Source organism: Cupressus sempervirens, chromosome 7, assembly GCF_028749045.1.
Source record: "Cupressus sempervirens isolate cs-2001-9-10 chromosome 7, ASM2874904v1, whole genome shotgun sequence".
Taxonomy (NCBI): Eukaryota; Viridiplantae; Streptophyta; class Pinopsida; order Cupressales; family Cupressaceae; genus Cupressus; species Cupressus sempervirens.
In genome coordinates, this window is record NC_143124.1 from 606,767,650 (window position 1) to 606,791,798 (window position 24,149).

Sequence of the window (24,149 nt, forward strand, 5' to 3'; positions counted from 1 at the left end):
CTTTGCGAGTCCTAGCAGGATTGCGAGTCAAGGCTCCAGAGTTTTTTGACCGATGGACTATGACTTGGTTGAGTCCTGTAGGACTCGTAGAGTCCATGGACTCTCTTGACTCAGAGAGTTCTGAGGCCATGATTCTTCCATGACCAACTAAGCCTTAGAGCAAAAATAAATATATTTAAATTTTATTAATAAGTTTTTTGGTGTTTATGATTGTATTGCAATATCGAGTTCCAAAAATTTGTAATGGTGATTCCTAATAAGGCAATCAATATGGAGTATTAAAATATGTCTTGCATGTAGTAGGTATAAAACATAACAATTTGTCTATAAAGCAGATTACAAATAGGATTTCACTAAAATTTTTGTTCAAAAAATAGTGTCATAGCACAAAGTATCGGAACCAGGTGTTAAAAATATAAAACAATACTATCAAATTTGAGAGCATTGCAACAAATAAATCACTTTCGTTTTAAAGAATTGGACATCTCTAGAACAATAAAAGAACAGTTTTAACGTTTGTAAAAGATTGAAAAAATATATGTCTATTAAACTGACCATTTAACAAAGTTAAAAGATGATGACATATGAGCAATTATGTAGTTGATATCATTTTAAAAATTCATAGTGATCTTTCTAATCTACTAAGAACAAAAAAATAAAGCGAAACAATTATGACATAACTTGCATGGTAGAAGAATATAATATGATTTTTTTTGTAAACACTTGATAACAATATTCCACTTCGAGGGAGCAACCTAGTAGTCCACTTCAAGGGAGATAACACCACCAGTCTCCAACATGAACACAATGCTCAACATGATGATAATAAATAATCTATACCTTCTATTATTTTAGTCTTACGTTTTTCCTCTAGAAATTTGCATTGATACTTATGTGATCAATGTAAACTTGTACATGTGTGCAAAGTAGCTTCTATATATCTCAATAATTGTAACTTTGATGTTAATTGACTAAATGATGCATGAAAAAAGTTTTAAATCCTTAAAATATTCCAATTTATTGAGTTTTCGATTTGCCAAGTCCTTGCCAAGTCTAGACGCCAAGTTCGAGTCCGAGCTTGAAACCAGCTTGCCGAGTTCGAGGCTTGTAATCTGTGCCAAACGCACCTCCAATATGCATTATGATCAACCCAATAGGTCGCCAAATATCACTGCTATACGATATTCTAGTGTTATGTATGATGCTGAAGGTGTCGCTGTTCTCTTGTATATGGAAGAAATCTATCTCACGTGCATTATCTAACACTTGGTCCTATCTCAGCGAATGCCAATGCAACTCCATAACCCTTGTGGACCAAGCCAAATCTTGAAATAGAATGGTAAACCAAGCAGGACAGCTACTGATAACTGAAATGGGCATAAAGATAAAATCACCAATCGATAAATAGATAGCTGCCATATCATAAGAACTCAGTGTCAAATATCTAGTTGGACCATAGACGCCTTCAATATGTATTAAGGACAACTCTGAATTTTCTGATTCACCATTAGTGTTATCAATAAAACATACACCTCCATAAACAAAATGATCACCATTACACGAAATGTCAGAACTAGTTTCACTGGGATCAACATTGTCCTCATGATGTGGTGAAGATATGTAAATGTTGATATAAAAATCAGAATTCATGTGGTTGACTTCTTGTTGGTCCTTTTGATCATCATTAGCATAATATGGCTCGTTTGAATAGGGAGAGGTGGGAACGATATGCTCATTTTTTATCTTGACGAATGGTGTTGATTAGTTCTACCGTTTGTCTGATCTGTTGGGTTTTTGAATTAAAACCATTTTCCTCGTGAGTGGCCATCATAATATTTGGTTTTCAGCCTTGTACGATGAATAATTTGCCATACTCAGTTGTAGAATAGCTCATCTACCTCCTCTATATCTTTTGCATGTTTGATGGCCATACCTCCATCTTTGAGCAACTTCAAATAATCTGCCTTCATTCTTTCCAATGCCCTTTTTGGAGTGTGAAGGTATGCACTATTAATTCCACTCGTTATCCCCTTCTCCTTTTTAACACTTTGAATTTCCCTCAAAGTTTCTTCAATGTTTTTATGGATGTTTTCAAAATGCACTAAGGTTGCAATGACCATATCATCTGATACTTTCGGCTTGTCCTCCAAATTATACGCTCTAGAATCATCTCAATATAGAATTTCTGATTAGTCCTTCAAACCAGCCCCTATAGTAACTTCATCTTGCTCTAGCTCTTGAATACTAGATTGGACATCCCCTAGGTTGGAAGAATTTTCATTTCCAGCTGCATTATTTTCTGATTTTTTCTCCATTTCAGAATGTATTGTCTCATCAACCATGACATCATTGTTTTCAAATAGTTCATCCTCATGGAGAGATACATTTTCATCTTCGGAAATATCTTGTAGATAGACATTCTCATGAAATGGTTTGTTTATAACCACTTCCCAAGTCACTAAATAAGATGCTAGTATAATCCTTACTATCATCCATAGTTGGTTCCATCCAATGGTTTTCATCATGTTGATGCTGGATTATAGAGTTCTTAACTTCCTCACCCTGATCTGTACTTCTTGAGCTGACTCTTCATTCTTGTTCTTCTCACAAAAGTGACCAAGAGACCAAGCATGCTTTCAAGTGAAACAAAACTGCTCTTTCTTCATTTGATTCCTGCTCAAATTCGACAATCCTGTAACCTATATGCCTGCCGATCTTGGCTTATGTTCAATCATAAATTCTTTGAACATGTTAAACTTATGTTTAATCAATTACTCCACAAGCTCGTAAGCCATGGGTGAGTTTCTATTCTCCTCTCCATATAGCCAACAAATCTGATTGTATGTGCTTACATACTTCAACATCCTCATTTAGGATTAATGACATGACGATTTTTATGTAGGCTCTCACGTTGTCTGGTTGATGTTTCCTGTATTCCCTTAATAATCTTAGTATCAACTGTAGAATCATTTCGTCACAACCAAAACCCAACATGAGAATGAAAAAGCTGGTCTTTGCCATGAGTTCTAAGATCTTCACCTTTTCACCAAAGGTAGGGCCCTTGATGTCTCGTAGTCCACATAAACAGTCCACAATCAATTGTAATACCTTCTTCAATGTGCTATCATTATAAGGTATAATAGGAGCTGGTGCCCTGATAATCTCACTAAGGCAAGTAGCAACTATTAACCTCACATCTTCATACAAATGCTTCATTAACCTGTGCTGCACTAAGGCAATCATGGAAGACTGTAAGGCCCAATTTAATAGCCTCCAATCAGACTGGTCCACTTTGGATAGATATGAATCCAACTCTTCTAGCTTGGTAAGAGCACCATACGTTATTTTCATAGACCCCAATTGCAGTCCAATGATGTACAATTCATTTCCTATGACTTTTTTTTGCAAGTATCTTAGCAGTTCACCATTAAATGTCTTGTTGAATTCTCGGGAGAAAACAGTGTTTTTCATCTTTTCCATTGTCAAATTCTTGTTCCCTCTAAACTGAATTCTGATGTATTGAAGATTACACTTCTCTATTCTGTTTGCTTAATCTCATAGGAAATTTTGCCAACATTTGTGGGGTAAGGTCTGTCTATTCTGTTCCTCTGAGTTCAGGAATTAAGAAGACACACTACAAAGAACACCTTTGCTGCATAGCTGTCAAAATCGAAAATTCAGTAGCAAACTTTAAATGCACTGATGAATCTGCAAACAATACATAGCCCAGTCCAAAACGCCAACACTTATTCAAATTATATGGACAGACATTAAAGCAAATAGTTGGACGACAATTACAAATAAACCTCTGTTCAAACTCTATGGTAATTTCAACCAACCCTTGTTTTGCATCCTAAAGGCTGAGAATGCAAAGTAAATAGATACTGTTGTAGCTGGTTTTCTTTATTGATCATGCAACTCCAGATGACATGTTCTTGAGAGTGAAAAGTCTAGTTGCCGCTGAGGTGATGGTATGCTTTTCTATGGACATGTGACGCCCAATATTAAATCTCGAAACCACCTTCAGTTCATGCTTTGATATTTTCCAGACTATGTCCAGGAAGAGGCTCTTATGATTCTTTTTCAGCCTACTTTGATCTGCTACAGATGATGCCCTTACTGTATACATGTCAAATAATTTCCAGAACTTCAATAAACTATCGACCAGCAATTGCAAACAACAGATGGCTATGACTGTTCCCAATGTACAGAGTGCTTACACAATGTCTTCTATATGCTGTTCAGGTCCAACTGGAATTGATTTTCAACCAAGAATTGTGTGGAGATGTTCGTACTAAAATAAAATCATATCACACCATTTATTGAAGAAACAACTTTATATTCCTCCTGTTTTAGAATGAGTACATTGCACTCTGAATATAGTCGCACAATAGGAAAAAAATTCACCACATTAATATTTTTCACATGCCTACTAATAATGTTTTGAATGGTGACCCCTGGGTCTCAGCCACATTAACTTAACACTGGATTATATTGGTGATATTTTTCACATGCCCACGAATAATGTTTTGAATGGTGACCCCTGGGTCTCAGTCAATATTGTCATCTGCCCTACATTAGCTAAACACTGGATTATATTATTGTTCCCAGTTTGTTGGTATTCTTGTTCATAATAACGACGCCTGTTCACAACTTTTCTGTATAATGGCACCTGTTCCCAGCTTGATAATGTAAAGGCGCCACAATGAATTAAAACTTTACCAAGCTAGCACACACAGCAGGCATTACAATCTTCAAGAACAATGAACACCAAAGCCTACCAGATTCTGTCTTTTGCAGAATTCTCAAACATAAGTAATGACAATGGCAGGCAAGCAGGCGTTCAAACACCAGACATGCCCATGAGATTTTTTAATAGCAGAGAACCAACCCATGACACTGAACGACTTTATAAATATTCACCCCTGACCTTTAGTCTTGGTAAAATAATTGACTTTAATCTTTCCAAACAGCATACGAGCATATATTATGAAGTCACCCTAATATTGCCCAACAAATAATCTGCCTTTAGGAATATTTGCCAATAAATGTCACCTCTTACTTTATTCCCTTTACGGTGAATGATATCCTTCAGTCAATAATTTATATTAAACTGCCACTTTCTAAAATATATATACGACAGAGCTAATCTTCATAAAGTCAAAATCTTCGGTATGCCTGGACTTCAGAATTAAATCACCCTCTTTTCAATAGTTTTGGTCAGATATTTATCTTTAAAAAAAATACTCTTCCATTAAGGGACCTGCACATTTTTTATAATTCCATATCAAGTTTTGGACTCTTCCTAAAGTGCATCGATCGCCGCAGAAAGGCGGGTGTGATGCACATATTTTATGATTCTGTATTAAGTTTTGGACTCTTCCAAATTTAGGAATGCGATATTTTTTTTCTTTTTTTCAGTCTCAAGAAATGTTATAAGCCACTTTAAAATTATTCTGTCCTTCAAACTTTACAGAAGACACATTAATAATAGTCAAAACATTTTCATGACAAATTTATTCAATACAGAAATTGGTACACTATATTAAGGATCTCCATTGAAATTTCGGCAACTACTAATTTTGCAAGCTCATTGGATTCAACTAATAAACTCCTCCAAGTGCAGACCCGATGATGTTTGAATGCACAAGAAGAGTTTCAACTTTCAACAGTCCGGCCCAGAAATTATTAAATCGACAAATAAAGCGTTGATTTGATAGACGGCTCTTGTAACCAAAAAGGTTTTGGGGAGTAAATTTTTCTAAGCTTTCCGTAAACAATCAAACTGCAATATTATTTCTTTAGTATGTTAATCGCCAACACGGATATTTTAATGACTTTTGCTCATTAAAATATTACCTTCCCCAGAAAACAATACCCTGGTCTTAATGAAGATATCCACAGGACTCTAGTATGTGTAATGTACACCAATAAGAGGAAATTCTTGCTGAAAGTTTAGCCAATTTTCACCTGACAAATATCAGGTAATATCAACTGGCGTGAATAACATAATAATTAATTTAACTCAAATTCACAAATATTTCTTTCTGCAAATTTGTCTTGAGTGGAGATTTTAAAATTTGATCTGTATTATAATCATTCATGAACCCTGAACCTTCAAGTAATTTGTCTTTGATAAACTTTACAGGTTGGCATCTTCAATCTGGAGTCATCGTCTTCCTTACAGCTCATACTAGGAGCATTCGAATTGCAATTAGGTTTTTTGGGTTGTTGAAAATTATTTTAATTTTGGAAGACATTGTTAAAATTGTTATACATTGTTAAAATTGTTATTTCATTTCTAGCAAATAAATTCTGGAGAATTCTGAGAGTGAGTTATCTTGTAATAACATTCCTTGTCATTTACATATTTCTGAAAGTGTTGTTTCAAAAAAACATTAAAAAACCAGTTTGTGTGTGTTAGCATTACCGTGGATGGTTTAGCGTTTTTACAGTGACATCAGAGCGGTTTCCTGCTAGCCTGCAGGAATTGGGCTCAGTTTGTTTAGAAGTTGATTGTATTGTTTGGTTCTTCATTTAGAGGCATGGACGGTTGACGGAGATTTATGCCAGGTATGCACTATATGCGAAGGGGACATAATTCTCCTCCCAGAGAAGGAGAGCCTGAGATTCAGTTTGGTTTGGTTGGTAATCCGGGTGGTTCTAGTGGCGTTGGACTTTGGGCCACAGATGTTGAGGTTGATAGAGAAGCCATGCAGACATTTAGGAATATTTCGGCCGGACAACAGATGACAGGTGTACTACAATAGTTGTCTGACACCCTGCAGCAGTTAGGTTTGCCACGGGACCGGGGTAGAGAGAGAGTTCGAGATATTTTAGTTGGTTCTAGGTCACGGGTGGATGTGAGTCGCAGGGCTAATGACAAGCATAGGATCGAGGATCGTGTCAGGTGTAATGTTCAATTTTCCCTTCTTTCACAACCCTTCTATTAATTATTTACTAGAGATGCTAATGGAGGTGACCGTACACTAGTGTTGATGGTAGAACCTGTTGTACGGTGGCAATATGATACTATTATGAAGGGTCGTATGGTATGGGAGTGCGACCGTACGGTGTTGGTAATGGAGCATAGGATGGGTCATATGGTATGGGCCATGCAGGATGGGTCGTATGGTGTTATGATGAAATGATTGTGTGCCGATCCAGAGTGTATGTTCGTGTAGTTCTACAGAAGAAGACGTGGGGATAGTGGAAGTGAGTTTGAACAATACAACCATGAACAAGATGAAATCCAAATAATGAAAATTGAACACATGTATATTCAATTAATATTCACAGATAGATGGTGCTTCGATTTGCCAAATCTGAGTGAAGTGTTATAGGCGACGGAATAGGGTGAGGGTTGAATCCCACCGAAATCTGACAAACCAAATAGGGAAGTCTTTCACTTTTGAAATGGCGAACGGAGAACTCCAATAGGAATTCGCAATAATAGAAAATAATCCAAAATGCATACCTACAACTACTTACATGCTGTGCTTAAATACCCATTGGAAAAACCTTATGAGGGTGTACAAAGATAGCCGATGACCATGCTTACCTATGGAAACAATTAAAACAAAAATGGGTTCGAGATATATTAAATCAATCGGCCCATTAACAAGGTTTAATTAAATACATTTATTTTATGACCGAGACATTACAGTCCTCCCGTCCCAAAATTTTCTTGTCCTCAAGAAAATGCAAATCCGGTTGTAGGAAACCTTTCATAATCAGCTTCTTCAGTTATGAGTTTGGTACTAAGTAGATCTTTCCATCGAAGTAAATGATGTCATCAATAACTTAGTATCTTTCATTGCGTACATAGCCATCCATCAACTCACATGTAAAAGTTTTCTTGGAGTACTTGACCAATAGAAGGGCCCGCCAATTATCCAAGGAATGGGGTAAGGTGTTAACTATCTTGTTTTTACTGGCAACGTCTGGGACTAAATCTTGTTTAAAAATGGCCTCCATCTTCTTGATTGTGACTTCCCTTGATCCTTTATTTGACATTCCTCTTAGCAACACTTTCTTGCCATTTGTCTCGAATGAAAAGTCCATCCTTTTGAAACTTTGGTTGTACTGGTCAAGAGTTTCCAACCATTGGATGCCTAAAATGATATCAATATCAACTAAATCTATGACAAAGAAATCATCTGTCATGGTATAGTTTCCCATGGAAATTTGTAGTCGTGGGATCACATGAGTGCAAGGTAACAAGGTTCCTCCTGCAACCTTAATCTCAAATCCTCCATGCTCCACTATGCTCAAGCCTTTACTAGTGATCAAAGATAAATTGATGAAATTGAGTGTGGCGCCACTATCAGTCATGATTGGGACTCGTTTTTCATGAAGTGTGCCGCGAACCCTGAAGATACCACTTCTAGTCACTGTAGTGAGGGTAGCAACAGAACCCCCTCTTTGTCTCAGGGCATTTATTCTCTCCTGTTGGGTAATTTCTTCATCAGTTGCTGCAAGTATTTGTCCTTTGTCGTCATCAAGCATCACCTCAATGTAATGAATCTTTCCCTTCCCAAGGCAGTGATGACCAAGTCCCCATGGTCCGTTGCACGTGAAACTGAGCTTTTTCCTTCGGAGCTCTTGCCGTGAATATTCATCAAACTGAGGTTTCTTCTGAACTGGCTCCTTGTCCTTGTCTTCTTGTGGGGATGGTGTTGGTGAAGCTGTGTGAGTTTTGGAGGAAGATGCGGCCATGTCACACACCTTCTTAATAGCTTCATTGAGTGCACACGAGTTGAACCCTTTGATCCGGCCTCTCAAAGTCTCGCTCAGCCCATCCATGAATAACACAATTCGACGTCTTTCAGAGATGTCTGTGACTAATACTAACAACCTTTGGAACTCAGTGATGTAGTTGTCTACCATGTCTGTTTGCTTTAGCTGAGCTAGATCTTTGAAGTTTAGCTTAGGATCCTTCCCATTGAAATGGTTAATGAGTCTCTCAGTGAACTCAACATAAGAGGTTACTTGGTCATGTCCGAGAGTGACCAATCCATGATGCCACCTCTCATGCGCCACTCCTTTGAGATGAAGTGCTGCAAATTTGATTGCTTCCTCTTCTGGCATCAAATTGAGTTGGAAATAGGTATCTGCCTTCAGAACCCATGATTGTGTGGGAATGGCTCTGGATCCATCAAATGGTGATAAGTATACCTTTCCGATCTTTCTCCTTAGATCATTGAAATAACCATGATTTCCCCCGCTAGAATATCTCATTCTTAGATCAACATAGTTTCTGTAAGATAAATCACCTTTCATATTTGCATTCCGCTAATCTTCTCAAAGTTTTTCTTGCATTTCCTAAAAATTGGGCTCTCTTTCTTTCCGTGGTGCTTTCGTTCTTGGAAGGAAGATGGGTATCGAGGGTCGAGAGCGAGAGGGTTGAAATTTTTCCCTTCCAGAAATTGAGTTGTCACTATGCCCATTTTGTTCTCCCATTGTCTTTCCCTCGGATAATTTTTGTAATGTTTCTTGCATCAGCCTTTGGCTTTCATTGATTTGTATTTGGTTTTTGTTGAGCTCTCTTAAAAGATTCATGAGTTTTGCCATAGGATCTTGATGATCCACCATTCTATTAATAGGGTTATTTCGCCTTCTCCTTCGAGTATAAACTTGCATTCACTTCCACAGGGTGACAGAATCAAAAGCTTTGATACCATTTTAATGTTCCGTTTTCCCTTTTTTCACAACCTTACTATTAATTATTTACCAAAGATGCTAATGGAGGTGACCGTAAGCTAGTGTTGAGTGTAGAACTTGTTGTACGGTGGCAATATGATACTATTATGAAGGGCCGTACGGTATGGGAGTACGACCATACGGTGTTGGTAATGGAGCATAGGATGGGTCGTATGGTATTGGCCGTGCAGGATGGGCCATATAGGGTGGGCCGTACAGAGTGGGCCGTATAGGATGGGCTGTACGGTACTACTACGAAATGACTGTGTGCTAATTCAGAGTCTGTATGTTTGTGTAGTTGTACGGAAGAAGACCTAGGGGTAGTGGAAGTGAGTTTGAACAATACAACAATGAACAAGATGAAATCCAAATAATGAAAAATTGAACACATGTATATTCAATTAATATTCGTAGATAGATGGTGCTCCGATTTGCCAGATCCGAGCGAAGTGTTACAGGCAACGAAATAGGGTGAGGGTTGAATCCAATTGAAATCGGACAAACCAAATAGGGAAGGTCTTTCACTTCCAAAATGGTGAACAATAGAGAACTCCAACACGAATTTGCAGTACATAGAAAATAATCCATAGTGCATACTTATGACTACCTACAAGCTGTGCTTAAATATCCATCAGGAAAACCTTTTGAGGGTGTACAAAGATAGCTGATGACTGTACTTACCTACGGAAACAATTAAATTAAAAATGGGTCTGAGATATATTAAATCAATCAACCCATTAACAAGGTTTAATTAAATACATTTATTTTATGACCAGGATATTACATCAGGATGGATGATAGGGTGGATAGGACAGGTTATATTGGTGCTCAGTATAGGCCACAGAGACCCACTTTTCTGAGACAAGAATTAGATGCAGTTAGTACCACTTCTGATGCAACCCCCTTTGTTGATGATGTTCTAACTCATTTAATGAGTGGGATGCTCTTCCTCAGGCACTGAAGGATAATTTGAGTTTTGACAGTAGGGGTGGGCTTGCTATTGACATACAACAGCCTAGATAGACCGAGCTTGAACAGGTGGCTGGCAAGATGACACTAGCTCATTTTGATGGGAGTGGTAGAATGACTGGTAGGGCTTGGGTCCACAAGCTTGATACCTACCTCGCTTTGCGTCTTATGATTGAGGAGGATGCCATCAGATTTGTTGTTTTACACCTTGATGGAGTTGCGCATGATTGGTGGAAGCTTGATATCTACCTTGCTTTGCGTCTTATGACTTAGGAGGACGCCATTAGATTTGTTGTTTTACACCTTGACAGAGTTGCGCATGATTGGTGGTACCACAACTTAGTATTTCTCCATCATGTTCAAAACACATCATATTAGGAGTTTGTTGACAGGTTGATAGAGCATTTTGACAAGGACCTCGAGGTTTATTTTAGGGAGTTGGCTCAGTTGCGATAGACAATTGGTTTGGAAGCATTTGTCAGTGAGTTTCAGAGATTGTCGGTGATGGTATATGATATTACAGATTGGAGGGTTATGCTTTTCATTGAGGGTCTTGCTGAGCCACTTAGGGGTTGGATTAAGTCATTAGACCCCCCCACTGTAGGAAGCTATGAAGAAGGCTTGTAACTTAGAGGCTTCTACGCCTAGAGGCAAGTTTGCCTCAAAGCCTGCTACATCTTCTTATGACAAGACAACTCCTCGGAGAGAGGAGAAACTTGAGGGTAAGTGTCCTGTTGCAGCTTCTCTGGATTGGGAGACGATTAATGATTTGAGGAGGAAGTTGTGTTTCTACTGCAAGGGTCCCAATGATGTAGACCATGATTGTCCTATGAAGCCTAAGGGCAAAAATAAGACGATGGAGTGGTTTTATGATGATGAGGACAGTGCTGATTTTTTGGAGCAGTCTGGGAATTATGATCAGGATCAACATAGGATTGACGATGATGAGGATGAGGTGGATGATTCCAACCTCAAGGTAGCTTACTTATCCAGGATGAAGGAGGGAGCTTTCAAGATGCGCAGGCTCATAGCTGGACATAGTGGTATCGCATTATTTGATATTGGAGCTACTCATAATTTTATAGATGCTCATTTGGTTTCGAGTAGAGGTATGCAAATGGAGGATTTTGAGGGCCTACGGGTACAAGTGGATGATGGTTACACCTTGAGGTGTAAAAAGATGATTCCAAATCTTCCTGTGAGACTTAATACATATGCTTTCACTGCAGATTTTTATGTGGTAGATATGGGGGGACAGATATAGTTCTTGGTATGATTTGGTTACACACACTTAAGGATATCTACTCGAGCACAAAGAGGATGGAGATGAGGTTTATCAACGACGGGCAGCCCTAGATTCTTAAAGCGATCCGTAATGATGAGCTTGAGCAGATTTCCCTTCGGCACATGCATCATTTGGTATGTCATGAGGATGTTATTGATTGGGCAGTTGAGTGTAGGGTTATGCCTACTCTGAAGAGTGTTGAGGAGTCAAATTATCATCCTGATGTCCAGTAGTTGAGAGTCAAACATTGTAAAGTATTTAATGATTTACCCCCTGGTAAGCCTCCAGATTGAGGGATTGAGCATATCAAAGAGCTGGAGGAGGACACTAAGCCCTTTACGATCACACCCTATTCCTATCCGAAACGGCTCAAAGATGAGATTGAGAAGACCATCCAGGAGCTTCTTGACATGGGGCATATTAGGGCGAGTAAGTCCCCATTCGCTTCTTCAGTTGTTTTAGTGAAGAAGGATGGCATCCTTCGGATGTGCATTGATTACCGGATGTTGAATAAGAAGACTATTAAGAACTGGTATCCTATTCCGCAGATTAATGAGCTCATTGATGAGTTGCATGGGGCAAAGTATTTTTCAAAGATTGATTTGAGATACGAATATCATCAAATCCAGGTTAGAGAGCAGGATATAGAGAAAACAACATTCAGGTGTCATTGTGGGCACTTTGAGTTTTTGGTCATGCTTTGTGGCCTTACCAACACTCCTGCCACTTTTCAATCTACTATGAATAGGGTGTTCCACAGCAGGCTTCGCAGATTTTTGCTAGTTTTTTTGACGACATTCTCATTTATAGCGAGACGTGGGATGATCGTGTTGTCCATTTGGATACAATTTTGGGTATATTGGATCAGGCTTCCTTGCATGCCAAGGAGTCCAAGTGTGCTCTGGGAATGACAATATTACTTTATTTGGGGCATATTATTGGTGCTGATGGAGTTTGCATGGACTCAGATAAGATCCGTGGTATTGTGGAGTGGCCTACGCCTGAGACTCTGACACAATTGAGAGGGTTTATAGGTCTTTGTGCTTTTTACTGTAGGTTTGTGGCAGTATTTTCACGATAGATTTGACCCATAAGGGTGCTTTTCAATGGACGACCCAGGCACATGAGTGTTTTGAGAAGTTTTGAGACTATCATGACTTCATGTCTGGTGTTGATTTTACCTGATATTTCTAGGTGCTTTGATTTGCATTGTGACGCTTCAGGAGAGGGTATTGATGCAGTTTTGCCCTAGGATCGACATCCCATTGCTTTTGAGAGCAGGAAATTGTGGGCACCAAAGAGATCTTTTAGTGTTTATGATAAGGAGATGTTGGCCATTATGCATGCTTTGGCCAAGTTTAGGCAGTATTTAGTGGGCAGCAAGTTTTGCATTAACATTGATCATAATTGCTTGAGGTATTTCTTTGGATAGATGGATTTAAATAAGAGGCAATAGAAATGGGTCAGCGAGCTACAGTCTTACAATTTTGATATCTCCTATATCAAGGGGACTCAAAATGTTGTTGCGGATGCTCTTTCGAGGAGACCTCATCTTTGCATAGTTATTGAGATTTTGGAGGATTAGAGATATTTAATTATAGCTGAATAAACCAGGGATCAATGGGCTTCAGGTATTTTGGATGGTAGCATTCATGATGATAGAGATTCACTTTTAGGTGAATTGATTATCTATAAGGGAATGATATATTTGTTTCTGGAGTTAGATGTGCATGGGATTATCTTGCGAGCATTCCATGATTCTCCTATGGCTGGTCACTTGGGGTTTTTCAAGACTTATAGACAAGTTCGGGAAAGATTCACAGGGAAGGGGTTAAATGTTGACGTTCATTACTATGTTCGAGAGTGTTCGGTTTATCAACAAAACAAACATGAACACACGTATCCTGCAAGTTTATTACAACCGCTTCCTATCCTTGAGAGGAGGTGGGAGGGGATTTCCATGGATTTTATTGTGGGCTTGCCTAAAGCTCAAGCTCAAGGATGGGATTGTATATATGCAGTAGTAGACAGACTCACGAAGTATGCTCATTTTTTCCCTATCACCACTATCTATTCAGCTGTGCAGCTAGCTGAGTTATTTTTTAGGGAGATTTTCAGGTTGCAGGTTCTACCCAAAACCATTGTGAGTGATCGTGATAGTAGATTTATGAGTTGTTTTTGGCAGGAGATTATTAGATTATGTGGGACTGAGTTGACCCCTAACACTAGTTATCACCCGCAAATGGAAATCATGAACAAATGGGTTGAGGGATATCTGCGGAACTATGTTTCTTCTTAGTAAAAGGCTTGGGTGAAGTGCATTCACTTATGTGAGTATTGTTACAATTCCACTCATCACATGACCACTCAAATGTCATCCTTCAGGGCTTTATACAAATATGATCCACCTAGTTTTATGGATTTGTAATGTGGCGACAGTAGAGTGCCGAGTGTAGGAGAATTGTTATGAGATAGCCATGATGTAGTGAGGTCTTTGAGAGACAACATACAGAGAGCACCAAATCAGCAAAAGTAGTATGCTGATCAACGGAGAACAACTCAGACTTTTGAGGTGGGTGATATGGTTTACTTGATGTTGCAGCCATATTGACAGTATTCTATCAAAAAGAGTGGTGTTGAGAAACTTAAGCCACATTATTATGGTTCTTTTCATATTGTGCGGCGAATTGGTGAGGTAGCTTATGAGTTGCATTTGCTTGATGATAGTAGTGTTCATAATGTATTTCATGTTTCACACCTCAAGAAGGCTTTGGGTCGACATGTGGTACCATCTCTTGTATTGCTTTCATTAAATGATGAAGGGAGATTGGAGTTGATTCTGAAGGTGATTATTGATACTAGAGAGAGGCAGTTGCTATAGAGGACTAGTCGTGAGTTTCTGGTTAAGTGGTAGGACCTACCGGATGAGGATGCTACCTAGGAGCCTGAGGATATTCTAGAGCACCCTGGGTTGCGATTGCTTGGGGATAAGCAATCTTGGGGAGGGGGGATTCTAATGTCCCTGATTTAGTAGGTTTTTGGAGTATGGTTTTGTCAGCTCATATCGCTACCCTCGTGAGCTGACGTTTGGATTTGGGGGTCTTTGTCGAGAAATTACTATTTTTATTAAGTCACTTTTGGCGAGTTACTATTTTTGGTTAAGCAGTTCAGGTTGGGTGATCGTTTGGCATTTAGGTACTTGATCTCTCAATGGATTGTTTGATGGAGTCATATCTAATTTGGAAATTTGTTGGAATTTAATGAATATTAAATGCACACTTAATTATTATTGTGCTTTATATTATAAAGTGTCAAGACCTTATATTATAAAAGTTGCTTATAAGTGAAATGTGTGTGGGTGAAGCTATTTGGCTCAAATTGCATTATAAATGTCTTTTTGGGAGAAGGTGAGACATCAGGATTATCATATCTTCTTAATTAATTGACTGGCTGAGGGTTTGTGAATTTTCTAGAATTGTTGGAAGCGATATTGCAAATTGTTGCTGTTGTATGACAATTTGCTTGATCTCCTTCTACTGTATCTCACTGTGTTTCGAGGAGAAGTTTACTTACTGTTATTAGTCGGTGGATTATATTGCTGGAGCTGCGATTTTAATTTGGAGGGCAAAGTTGAATTACCTAAGACATTAAAGCCAGGGCAGCGGTTCAAGATTTGGAGGTTATATTCATGGAGGACGGGTTTAACGCTTGCGAATGGTGGTCTGTGTGAGGGAATTCTGAGTCAGAATCAGCAATTGGTGACGCCTGATATCCATTGTCAGCGTCGTGTGAGAGTGGAACTCAGCCGCAACACACCACATACTCAGCATTTGTATGTAATGACCTCCGAATTGGTTCAATTCTGCACTTCGGTTATATAGAGGGGCCACGTTTCTGATCAGCAGAAATAATTAAGGGAATAGCAACTATTGCCGGCTGGGTTAGGGTTTGAAATTGGAGGGGACATGTTGATTTCTACACTTGCATATCGTCTTCCTTACAGCTCATACCAGGAGCATTCGAATTGCAATCTGGTTTTTTGGGTTGTTGAAAATTATTTTAATTCTGGAAGACATTGTTAAAATTGTTATTTCATTTCTAGCAAATAAATTCTGGGGAATTCTGAGAGTGAGTTATCTTGTAATAATGTTCCTTGTCATTTACATATTTCTGAAAGTGTTGTTTCAAAAAACATGAAGAAATCAGTTTGTGTGCGTTAGCATTATCGTGGATGGTTTAGAGTTTTTACAGAAGGATGCAACACAAGGTGAATGCACAATACAAGAAGCCATTGAAGCACGTATTCAACTTAGTGCAAATAAGAGAACGAAGAAACATAAGAAAACAGAGAGACAAGAAACAATCTAATAAGAGATACAAAGTTAAATTACATAAGAGATACATAAGAGTTAAACTCATATGACCAAGAACAAGCACAAGTTGAGTGCCTTCCAACCTGATGTTGGGAAATAAAGCCACTCTCCCCCCCGCCCCCCCGTTATCGAGAGTCCAAGATTAGGTTTTCAAAAAAAATTGGATTTTTGTTGATAAAAAATCCACAATTTTGCCAAAAATCATCAAAAAAAGTTGCTGCAAAAACAACACCATGATTTTTTTGAAAAATCATCAAAACCTCTATGAAATGCTGAAATCACACACGAGTTTGTGAAAAAATTGTCAAAAACTCTTCTTTTGTTAAAAAGGGGTAAAAATACCCATAATTTTTTCAGGAAAATCATCAAAAAGAACCAAAAAACCAGATTTTTAAGGAAAAAATTATGAAAGCACTCCACAATGTTTGGGAAAAAATCATGCAAATAATCTGCATGATTTATGGGGAAAAATCATTTAAAATCTGCCCTGTTTTTGGGAAAAAACCATTTAAAACTCTCTTTAGATCAGAAAATATCATGCTTTCTGGGAGAAAAAATTGCAAACCCTTTGAAATCAGAAAAACCAGTAACCCTTAGTCACAAGAAGAGAGAACCCTTGCGGATCTAAAACACTTTGTGTTTCTAGTGAAAAAGTGGTAAATAAATCCGCAGAAACCACATTTCGTTCTAAAAAATGGGCAAAAACTGAAAACACTCCTTTTTATTTAAAAAACCAGAACAAAAAAACTTTTGAAAAACCGCAGGATTTTTGTTTTAAAAAGAATTCCGGCAAAAAGCGGTAAGTTTTCTGGAAATTTGTACTTAATTAAACCATGTATTTTATATGAAAAACTCACTAAAAACCAACCTATGCTCTTGATACATGAAATGATAATTAATTGAAATATTCAATGCTTAAACAAATAAGAGAAATACTCTTTAAATAAGCAATGACAAGAAGATCGTTTTTTAACAGAAATCATTGAGTAATAAAGACAAAATAGAAAGTTATTAAATTAACTAAACACCTTAAAGAACAAAAAGTTACTAAAAACTAACTTAAAGACTTAAAAGAAAGTTGGTTGCATGACCATTATATTATAATATTGCTTTACTACCCCTAACTATACTATTGCTCTTTATTTAGTTGCACGTTTGTTAGTGGGAATCAATCCTTATGGCAAACCAACCTATTTCCATTTTATCATTTATGCTCTTGATATTGGAGTTTTGAACTTAAGATATTTAACTTTCCACTTCATAGAGTATGCTGATGACAGGATTTTGACCCTATTCATTGAAACTACATCCTTGACATAGGTGTGCACTTGATATTTTGGCTCAGCAGTTTTCTACTCAACCTCTTTTCTTTACCTTGGTGAAGTTTTCATAATCTCTTCACGGATTGACTTCATTCGTTTCCTTTTTGACAGCATTTGAATTGTTTTCAAATTTCCTCGCACTAAGGCATAGAGAAGAGAAAACAACATAGACCACTGGAATGGCTTTGACAGAACATCATGGGGTTTTAGCTTGAAGTTTGGTATCACACAAAAAACTGCATGGGTCCAGACTTCAGACAATGCCTTGCTTTGCTGCAATAGGAACACCTTTCTTTGCATCGTTATTTTCCTTTTTCAAGTCATTATCACCACCTTTGCCTCAATTCCGATGCACTTTATATTCTGTCTTGTTTCTGTAATGTCTCTTTGTCATTTTTTTATTGGATTCTACTAACTGCCACAACTGACCTAAAATTACGCTGGCTTTTGTTGTAGGCATACGAGTCTATGAGTCCAAACTCCAAACCAAGGTGACTAGTTTTCATATGAGTCTATTAGTCCAAACTCCAAACCAAGACCTGTTTTGACTAACTTCAATTTCGTAGTCAATATCGAACACAACTCGTTAAAAGTAACATGGTGGGTCCTATGCTGGTTATTGGACAGCACAGTGGATTGGTTTCACCTCAGCTCACCCCTTCCTGCACCTATCTTGGCAGTAAGACAGACCAAGACAAGGCAGGCTGGGTGCTGGGCTGGGTTGTGGGGATACCCACTAAGATACCAAGAAAACAAAGTAATAAGGTTGCTGTCTTTGGTCATTGCTGTAGTGGAAAAGAAAGTGGCAAGAAACACATCAGATTGCAACTTTAGGCTTTCTAGAATTTGACCACTTGATTACCCTTCTTGAACTCCTTGCTGTATCCTGTTTATGTGGCATATGTTTGCCTTGGGCTGGAAATTCCCAGCTGCAATGCAAATTTAATCATTACACAAGGATAATTCCCAATCCAATTTGATAAACTGTGACTGATCTACCTTGCTGTACACTAGATGAACCCACATTTCCTTTCTGGTGTTCTTCCTTTGATAAGGAAATGACGCTCATTTGCTAGATATTTAATGATAGTTGCCTTTGTCTGATCTTCCTTGTTTCCCTCTTCTTTATAGCTATAGGATAGTTTCATTTCTCTTAGGAAATGCTACATTGCGTTGCCCACCAAATTTATCTCCAATGCTGACTTGAAGCTTTGTAATTCTGCTTCATCATCACAAGCATCCTTAGAATCAATCTTATACTATGGCTAAACCAAGATCAAGTTAGATGCCTTTGAATTTCATTGTAATCATACATTTAAGTCTCTTAACTTTGAAACCGTCTAGTTAGTTTAGCAGCTGTCTATTTGTTGTGTGTCAATTACATAGTTCTTTTTCTGCTTTCTGTTTACAATTGTTTCTTTTAGAACCATCGTCTTTGTATTTCAATCTAAGTTACCGGATTCGCACCCTGGAGCTCGGGTCCGGGTCCGGATTCATTCGGGTCCGGATCCGAGCCCGGGTCCGCGACCGGTCCGGGCAGGGTCGCGGACCCGGGCGAATCCGGGCGGACCCGCGGCAGGTGGGGCCAAAAAGTGGCCCAAAAAAGCAATAAAATAATGTTTTTTTCATTATTTTTTTTGCCAAACCCTAAAGTAAGGCCTATTAGATGCATTTCATTCATCTAATCTCTCATTTGCTTTGTCATTTTGCTCTCTCATTTTGGTGTGGCCATTTTGCAAGTTTGAAGAGAAGGTTGTAGAGATTATTTGTGGAGTTTCAAATCCTTCAAATAATCAGTGTTGAGTGTTCCAGGTATGCATTTGATCCTTCCTTTTGCTTCTTTCATAGTTTGTTTTTAGTTTTTTAAATTTTTTATATTTATTGTTCTAAATTTTTATCAAGTTTTGTATAAGTTTTGAAATATTTTTTTAAATTTGTTTTTATAGATTGCAAGAATCCAAGAATGAGTAGTCAGGGTTCAGTGGGTGGGGTGGGATCCCAAAGATTTAAAATTGATAAAGGCTCTCCTTTGTGGAAGTATACAACAAGAATTGAGCAATGTGCTGGTGGGGGAGGGTATATATGGAAATGCAATTTTTGCCAAAACCAATATAGAAGCTCCTATTTCCGGGTTAAACATCATTTGATAGGTCCACCAGGTCAAGGGATTTCCATGTGTGAGGGGCCCCCAGAGGGAGGTAAAAAAGGGTTGTCAGCTCCTCAAATAGCAGGCATGTTAAAAGAACAAGAAGAGGCTGATAGGTTAGTGTCAAAGGTAAAAAAAAGATAAGTCAAAGCAAATACCACCAACACCACCCTCTCAAACAATTAGTAAACCACATCCCTTCCTACCTACCCCATCTATGGATGAAGATGAAATAGAAACACCCGCATCCCGCAAGAGAGGCCCATTAGATACGGCATTTGAAAATGACAAGAGAGAAATTGCTGATATAAAGGTTGGGCGTTGCCTCATTACAAATGGTGTTTCATTCAATCTAGTGAGATCCCCTTATTGGAGAGAGATGGTGAAAGCAATAAATGATGCACCTCATGGTTACCAATCCCCTGGATATGAAAAGTTGAGAACCACCATATTGCATAAGGAGAGAAAGAATGTAGAAAACCTCCTCAAACCAATAAGAGATTCTTGGATCCAAACGGGGGTGAGCATTGTCTCTGATGGATGGAAAGATTGCAAAAACCGTCCTTTAATAAATGTGATTGCTGTTTGCCCCAAGGGGGCAATGTTTTTGAAGGCGGTTGATTGTGAAGGGCAAGTAAAGGATGCAAATTTTATTGCCCAACTTCTCATTGAATCCATAGAGTCCGTGGGAGTTGACAATGTTGTCCAAGTAATAACGGACAATGCTAAAGTTTGTAAGGCTGCAGGTGCTTTGGTAGAAGCACGATATGAGCATATCTTTTGGACACCATGCACTGTCCACACCTTGAACTTGGTGATGAAAACAATGGGCAGCCAAATTGAATGGATGAAAAATGTGTATGAGGAGGGTGAGCAGATCCAAATGTTTGTGACAAACCACCATATGTCACAAGCAATTTTCAGAACTTTCTCCCGCTTGGAATTATTGAAGGTAAATTTTAAACTTTATTTAGCTTCATTTATCATATTAATTTTTGTGTCATACTTTACAAAATTTAATACATATTCTTAAATTTTTGTGTTATCAACTTATCATATTAACTTACAATTTGAATTAACATGGTAATAGGTTGCTGAAACAAGGTTTGCTTCACACACAATCGTCCTTAGACGACTTGTGAGGGTGAAAGAGGCATTGGGTCAAATGGTTATTAGCAACAAATGGGGTGGATGGAAGCAAGCTGATACAAAAAAGGCCAAAACTGTAAAGGATTTGATCTTGAGTGATAATTTTTGGAATAGGGTGGAATATGCATTAGAACTCACCGAGCCCATCATGTCTATGCTTCGGTATGCCGACACGGATGAGCCTTGTTTGGGAAACATATATGATGCCATGGACTCTATGCTAGAAAGAATGAAATCAGTAAGTTTAAATTTTTATACAATACTTTATCCTTGTTTATTGAGAGATTTTGATTTTTGATTTTAATTAAGTTATTAACACTACATCAAGATAACTTACATGTACATCATTTGACATCCCAGGTCATTCAGAGGAGAGAGCAGGATCCTGATACCTTGTACACTAAGGTGGAGAAAATTGTTCTACATCGTTGGAACAAGATGACTACACCTTTGCACCTCTTGGCATATGCACTTTCTCCTAGATATTATAGCAGTGAGATACTTGCGATTCCTGGTAGAGTGGCACCATATAGAGATCCTGAAGTTGCTGCTGGGTATAAGAGGGCACTTAACAGGCTCTTTAGTGATCCTGATGTGGCATCAAATGTTAGGAGAGAGTTTGTTGATTTTGTCTCAAGCAAAAATGCAGAGCCTGATGCAATCAATGACCAAAGTAAATTGGATGCCATTGGATGGTGGTACTTACATGGGGAAAGTTACCTGTACCTCCAACCTCTTGCCATTAAGATCTTGTCACAAGTATGTATTTAAGTTTTTTTTCCTTTTCTTATGGCTACTTAGCTTGTCGAATTAGCACTCTTAAATTCCTATTGTATTGTAAAATTACTTAGTTAATTTTTAAAAATTTGTTGGTTGTCTCTCTAGGTTGCAAGCTCTTCTGCTGCTGAGCGGAATTGGAGTACATACTCCTTTATCCACTCAGTGAAGCGTAACCGGTTGGGTTCAAAGAAAGCAGAGGACTTGGTATTTATTCACAACAACTGGCGCCTCTTATCACGCAAGGATCCAGGATATAAGAAGGGACCAGAGAAGTTGTGGGATGTACTACCTGAGACTTCTAACTTGGATATGACTGTCCAAGATATATCTAGAATTGCCTTGCTAGATGTTGAGGAGGACGAGGAGGAGGATGTGGCTGCATCTGGGGCTAGTGGAACCGGTTTGGGTTCCAATGATGTGGAAAATGTCAATGATATAGATGAGGATGAAGCCATTGATCCCTCATATTTTGATGACCCATTTGACCCTTGAAGGGCATTTGCATCTTTGATAAACTATGTTTAAACATTTGTCATTGACTCATTGAGTCATTTATGATTTATCACTATGTTTCACAGTTTCAAACTTTATTAAGTCATAATTTATTATCTATCAATCTGATGAAGTAGTCTATGTTTTGAAATTCCATTTTGCATTTTAGTAATTCAATGTATGATTTTATTTACAACATTAGCATAGATTAATGAGTGAGTATTTAATGTTTATCTTTGACATTTGGCATTGATCAATAATCAAGTAACATTGATATATTCATACTATGGAATGACTCAGTTTTACTTTTACAACTATATGAGTTTATATTTTTTTTGCATATATATATATATATATATTTATATATATATATATATATACACACTAACGAACCCACCCACGAACCCAAATGGGGAAAAAAAAATTGCCCGAACCCACGAACCGAACCCCGAACCCGAACCCGTCCCCGAACCCGAATCGGCAACTTAGATTTCAATATTTAAGGAGCCTTCATCTCCTTTGTAATAACATCTTTCTCAATCAATCAATTGTCATTTCAAATTTAATATGAACCGACATAACCGCATGGGGCATAAAAGATTTTTTTTGGATGCTTCAAGTAGGAAATTCAGTGGAGTTGTATCCAATAGTTTTCCTTTTGGAAGATCAAACCTTATGTTTACCTTATGGTGATCAAATGTCCCCACCTCAATTTTTTTTCAAGAATTCTAGATCTCCCTACTAATCAATTTCATTTTGTTGATTAACTCGTCAATTCTCTCACCTTAAGAAAAGCAATACCTACAAAATGCCAAAATGAGTCCAGACATCTTGTGCGAGTCTCATGGCTTCGCTCATCAAGTTGTTAAAACAGACCCAAACATGCAGGTTATTAAGCATTGGCTCTTGTACCATGTGAGAATTAAGTGCAAAGTCCTACGTTCAACCAAAAAGATCTACACAAACAATAGTTCAGCACAAGAATGCCATAACATAGAGTGTTCCTTTCGGAGTACACAAACACATTAATACTTAATTGTGGAGGTCAAAGAAGGATGCGATCCTTAATGATTAACAGATATAGGTGGAGAGGTAACCCCTTGTTTATGCACCTAATCTTAAGATGATGTGGGATACTCAATGCTTTTTGGCTTATATTACTAACAGGTTACATAAGGGTGTACCAGAAAGAGTGACAACACGATTGGCTTGATGCGTTGGTTTTTATTGTAACATCTCCAATTTAGCAGCTTTCTCAAATATGGTTTTGTCAGCTCATTATCTTGACCCTAGTGAGTTGATGTTTGGATTTGGGGGTCTTTGTCAGGATATTGCTATTTTTGGACTTACTATTTTTAGTAAGTCATTCTCAAACGGTTACTATTTTGGGTGTGCAGTTCAGGTAGGGTGATCGTTTGGTTTCGTTATTTGATCTCTTGATGAAATATTATTGATGTCATATTTATTTGGAGGATTGTGGTTTAATGATTATTTATGATACATTTTATTATCATTGTGTTTTATAATATAAAGTGTTATGACTTTATATTATAAAAGTTGCTTTTAAGTAAAAGGTGTGAGCATGACGCTAAGTGGCTCAAATTTGTATTATAAATATGGCTTTTTGGAGAATGGGAGATCATCTTGAAGATTATATTTTCTTGCTCATATTGCCTGGCTGAGGGTTTGAAGAATTTCTGAGATCTTCTTGGATACGAATTCTCCTACTGTGTCTACTGTGGCTTGAAGAGACCTGATAGTGAAGGTTGCCGTTTCTTGCTGAGAATTTACATTGTTCTTGCTGATTGAATTAATAATGGGAGGTCTGCGATTTCCTTTCAAATAATACTGGCAGCTGTGGTTGGAAATAAGGGCGGATTCCATAGAGAGACTGGATGGCAGTATATTGGTGTCCATTCAGTTACTCCCAG

General features: G+C 38.0%; 2 protein-coding genes across 2 annotated transcripts in view; both read left to right on the plus strand.

Moving 5' to 3' along the window:
- Window positions 1-24,149, plus strand: part of LOC149548186 (cysteine desulfurase 1, chloroplastic-like) — a 127,407-nt gene that overhangs the window by 53,869 nt on the left and 49,389 nt on the right. The gene's annotated exons all lie outside the window — the stretch shown is intronic.
- On the plus strand, window positions 19,567-22,342 carry LOC149548187 (uncharacterized). Its single transcript, XM_089792230.1, has 4 exons — window positions 19,567-20,749; window positions 20,888-21,184; window positions 21,307-21,705; window positions 21,832-22,342. The coding sequence occupies exons 1-4, from the start codon at window positions 20,015-20,017 to the stop codon at window positions 22,216-22,218; spliced, it is 1,818 nt and encodes a 605-aa protein (XP_089648356.1). The 5' UTR covers window positions 19,567-20,014; the 3' UTR covers window positions 22,219-22,342.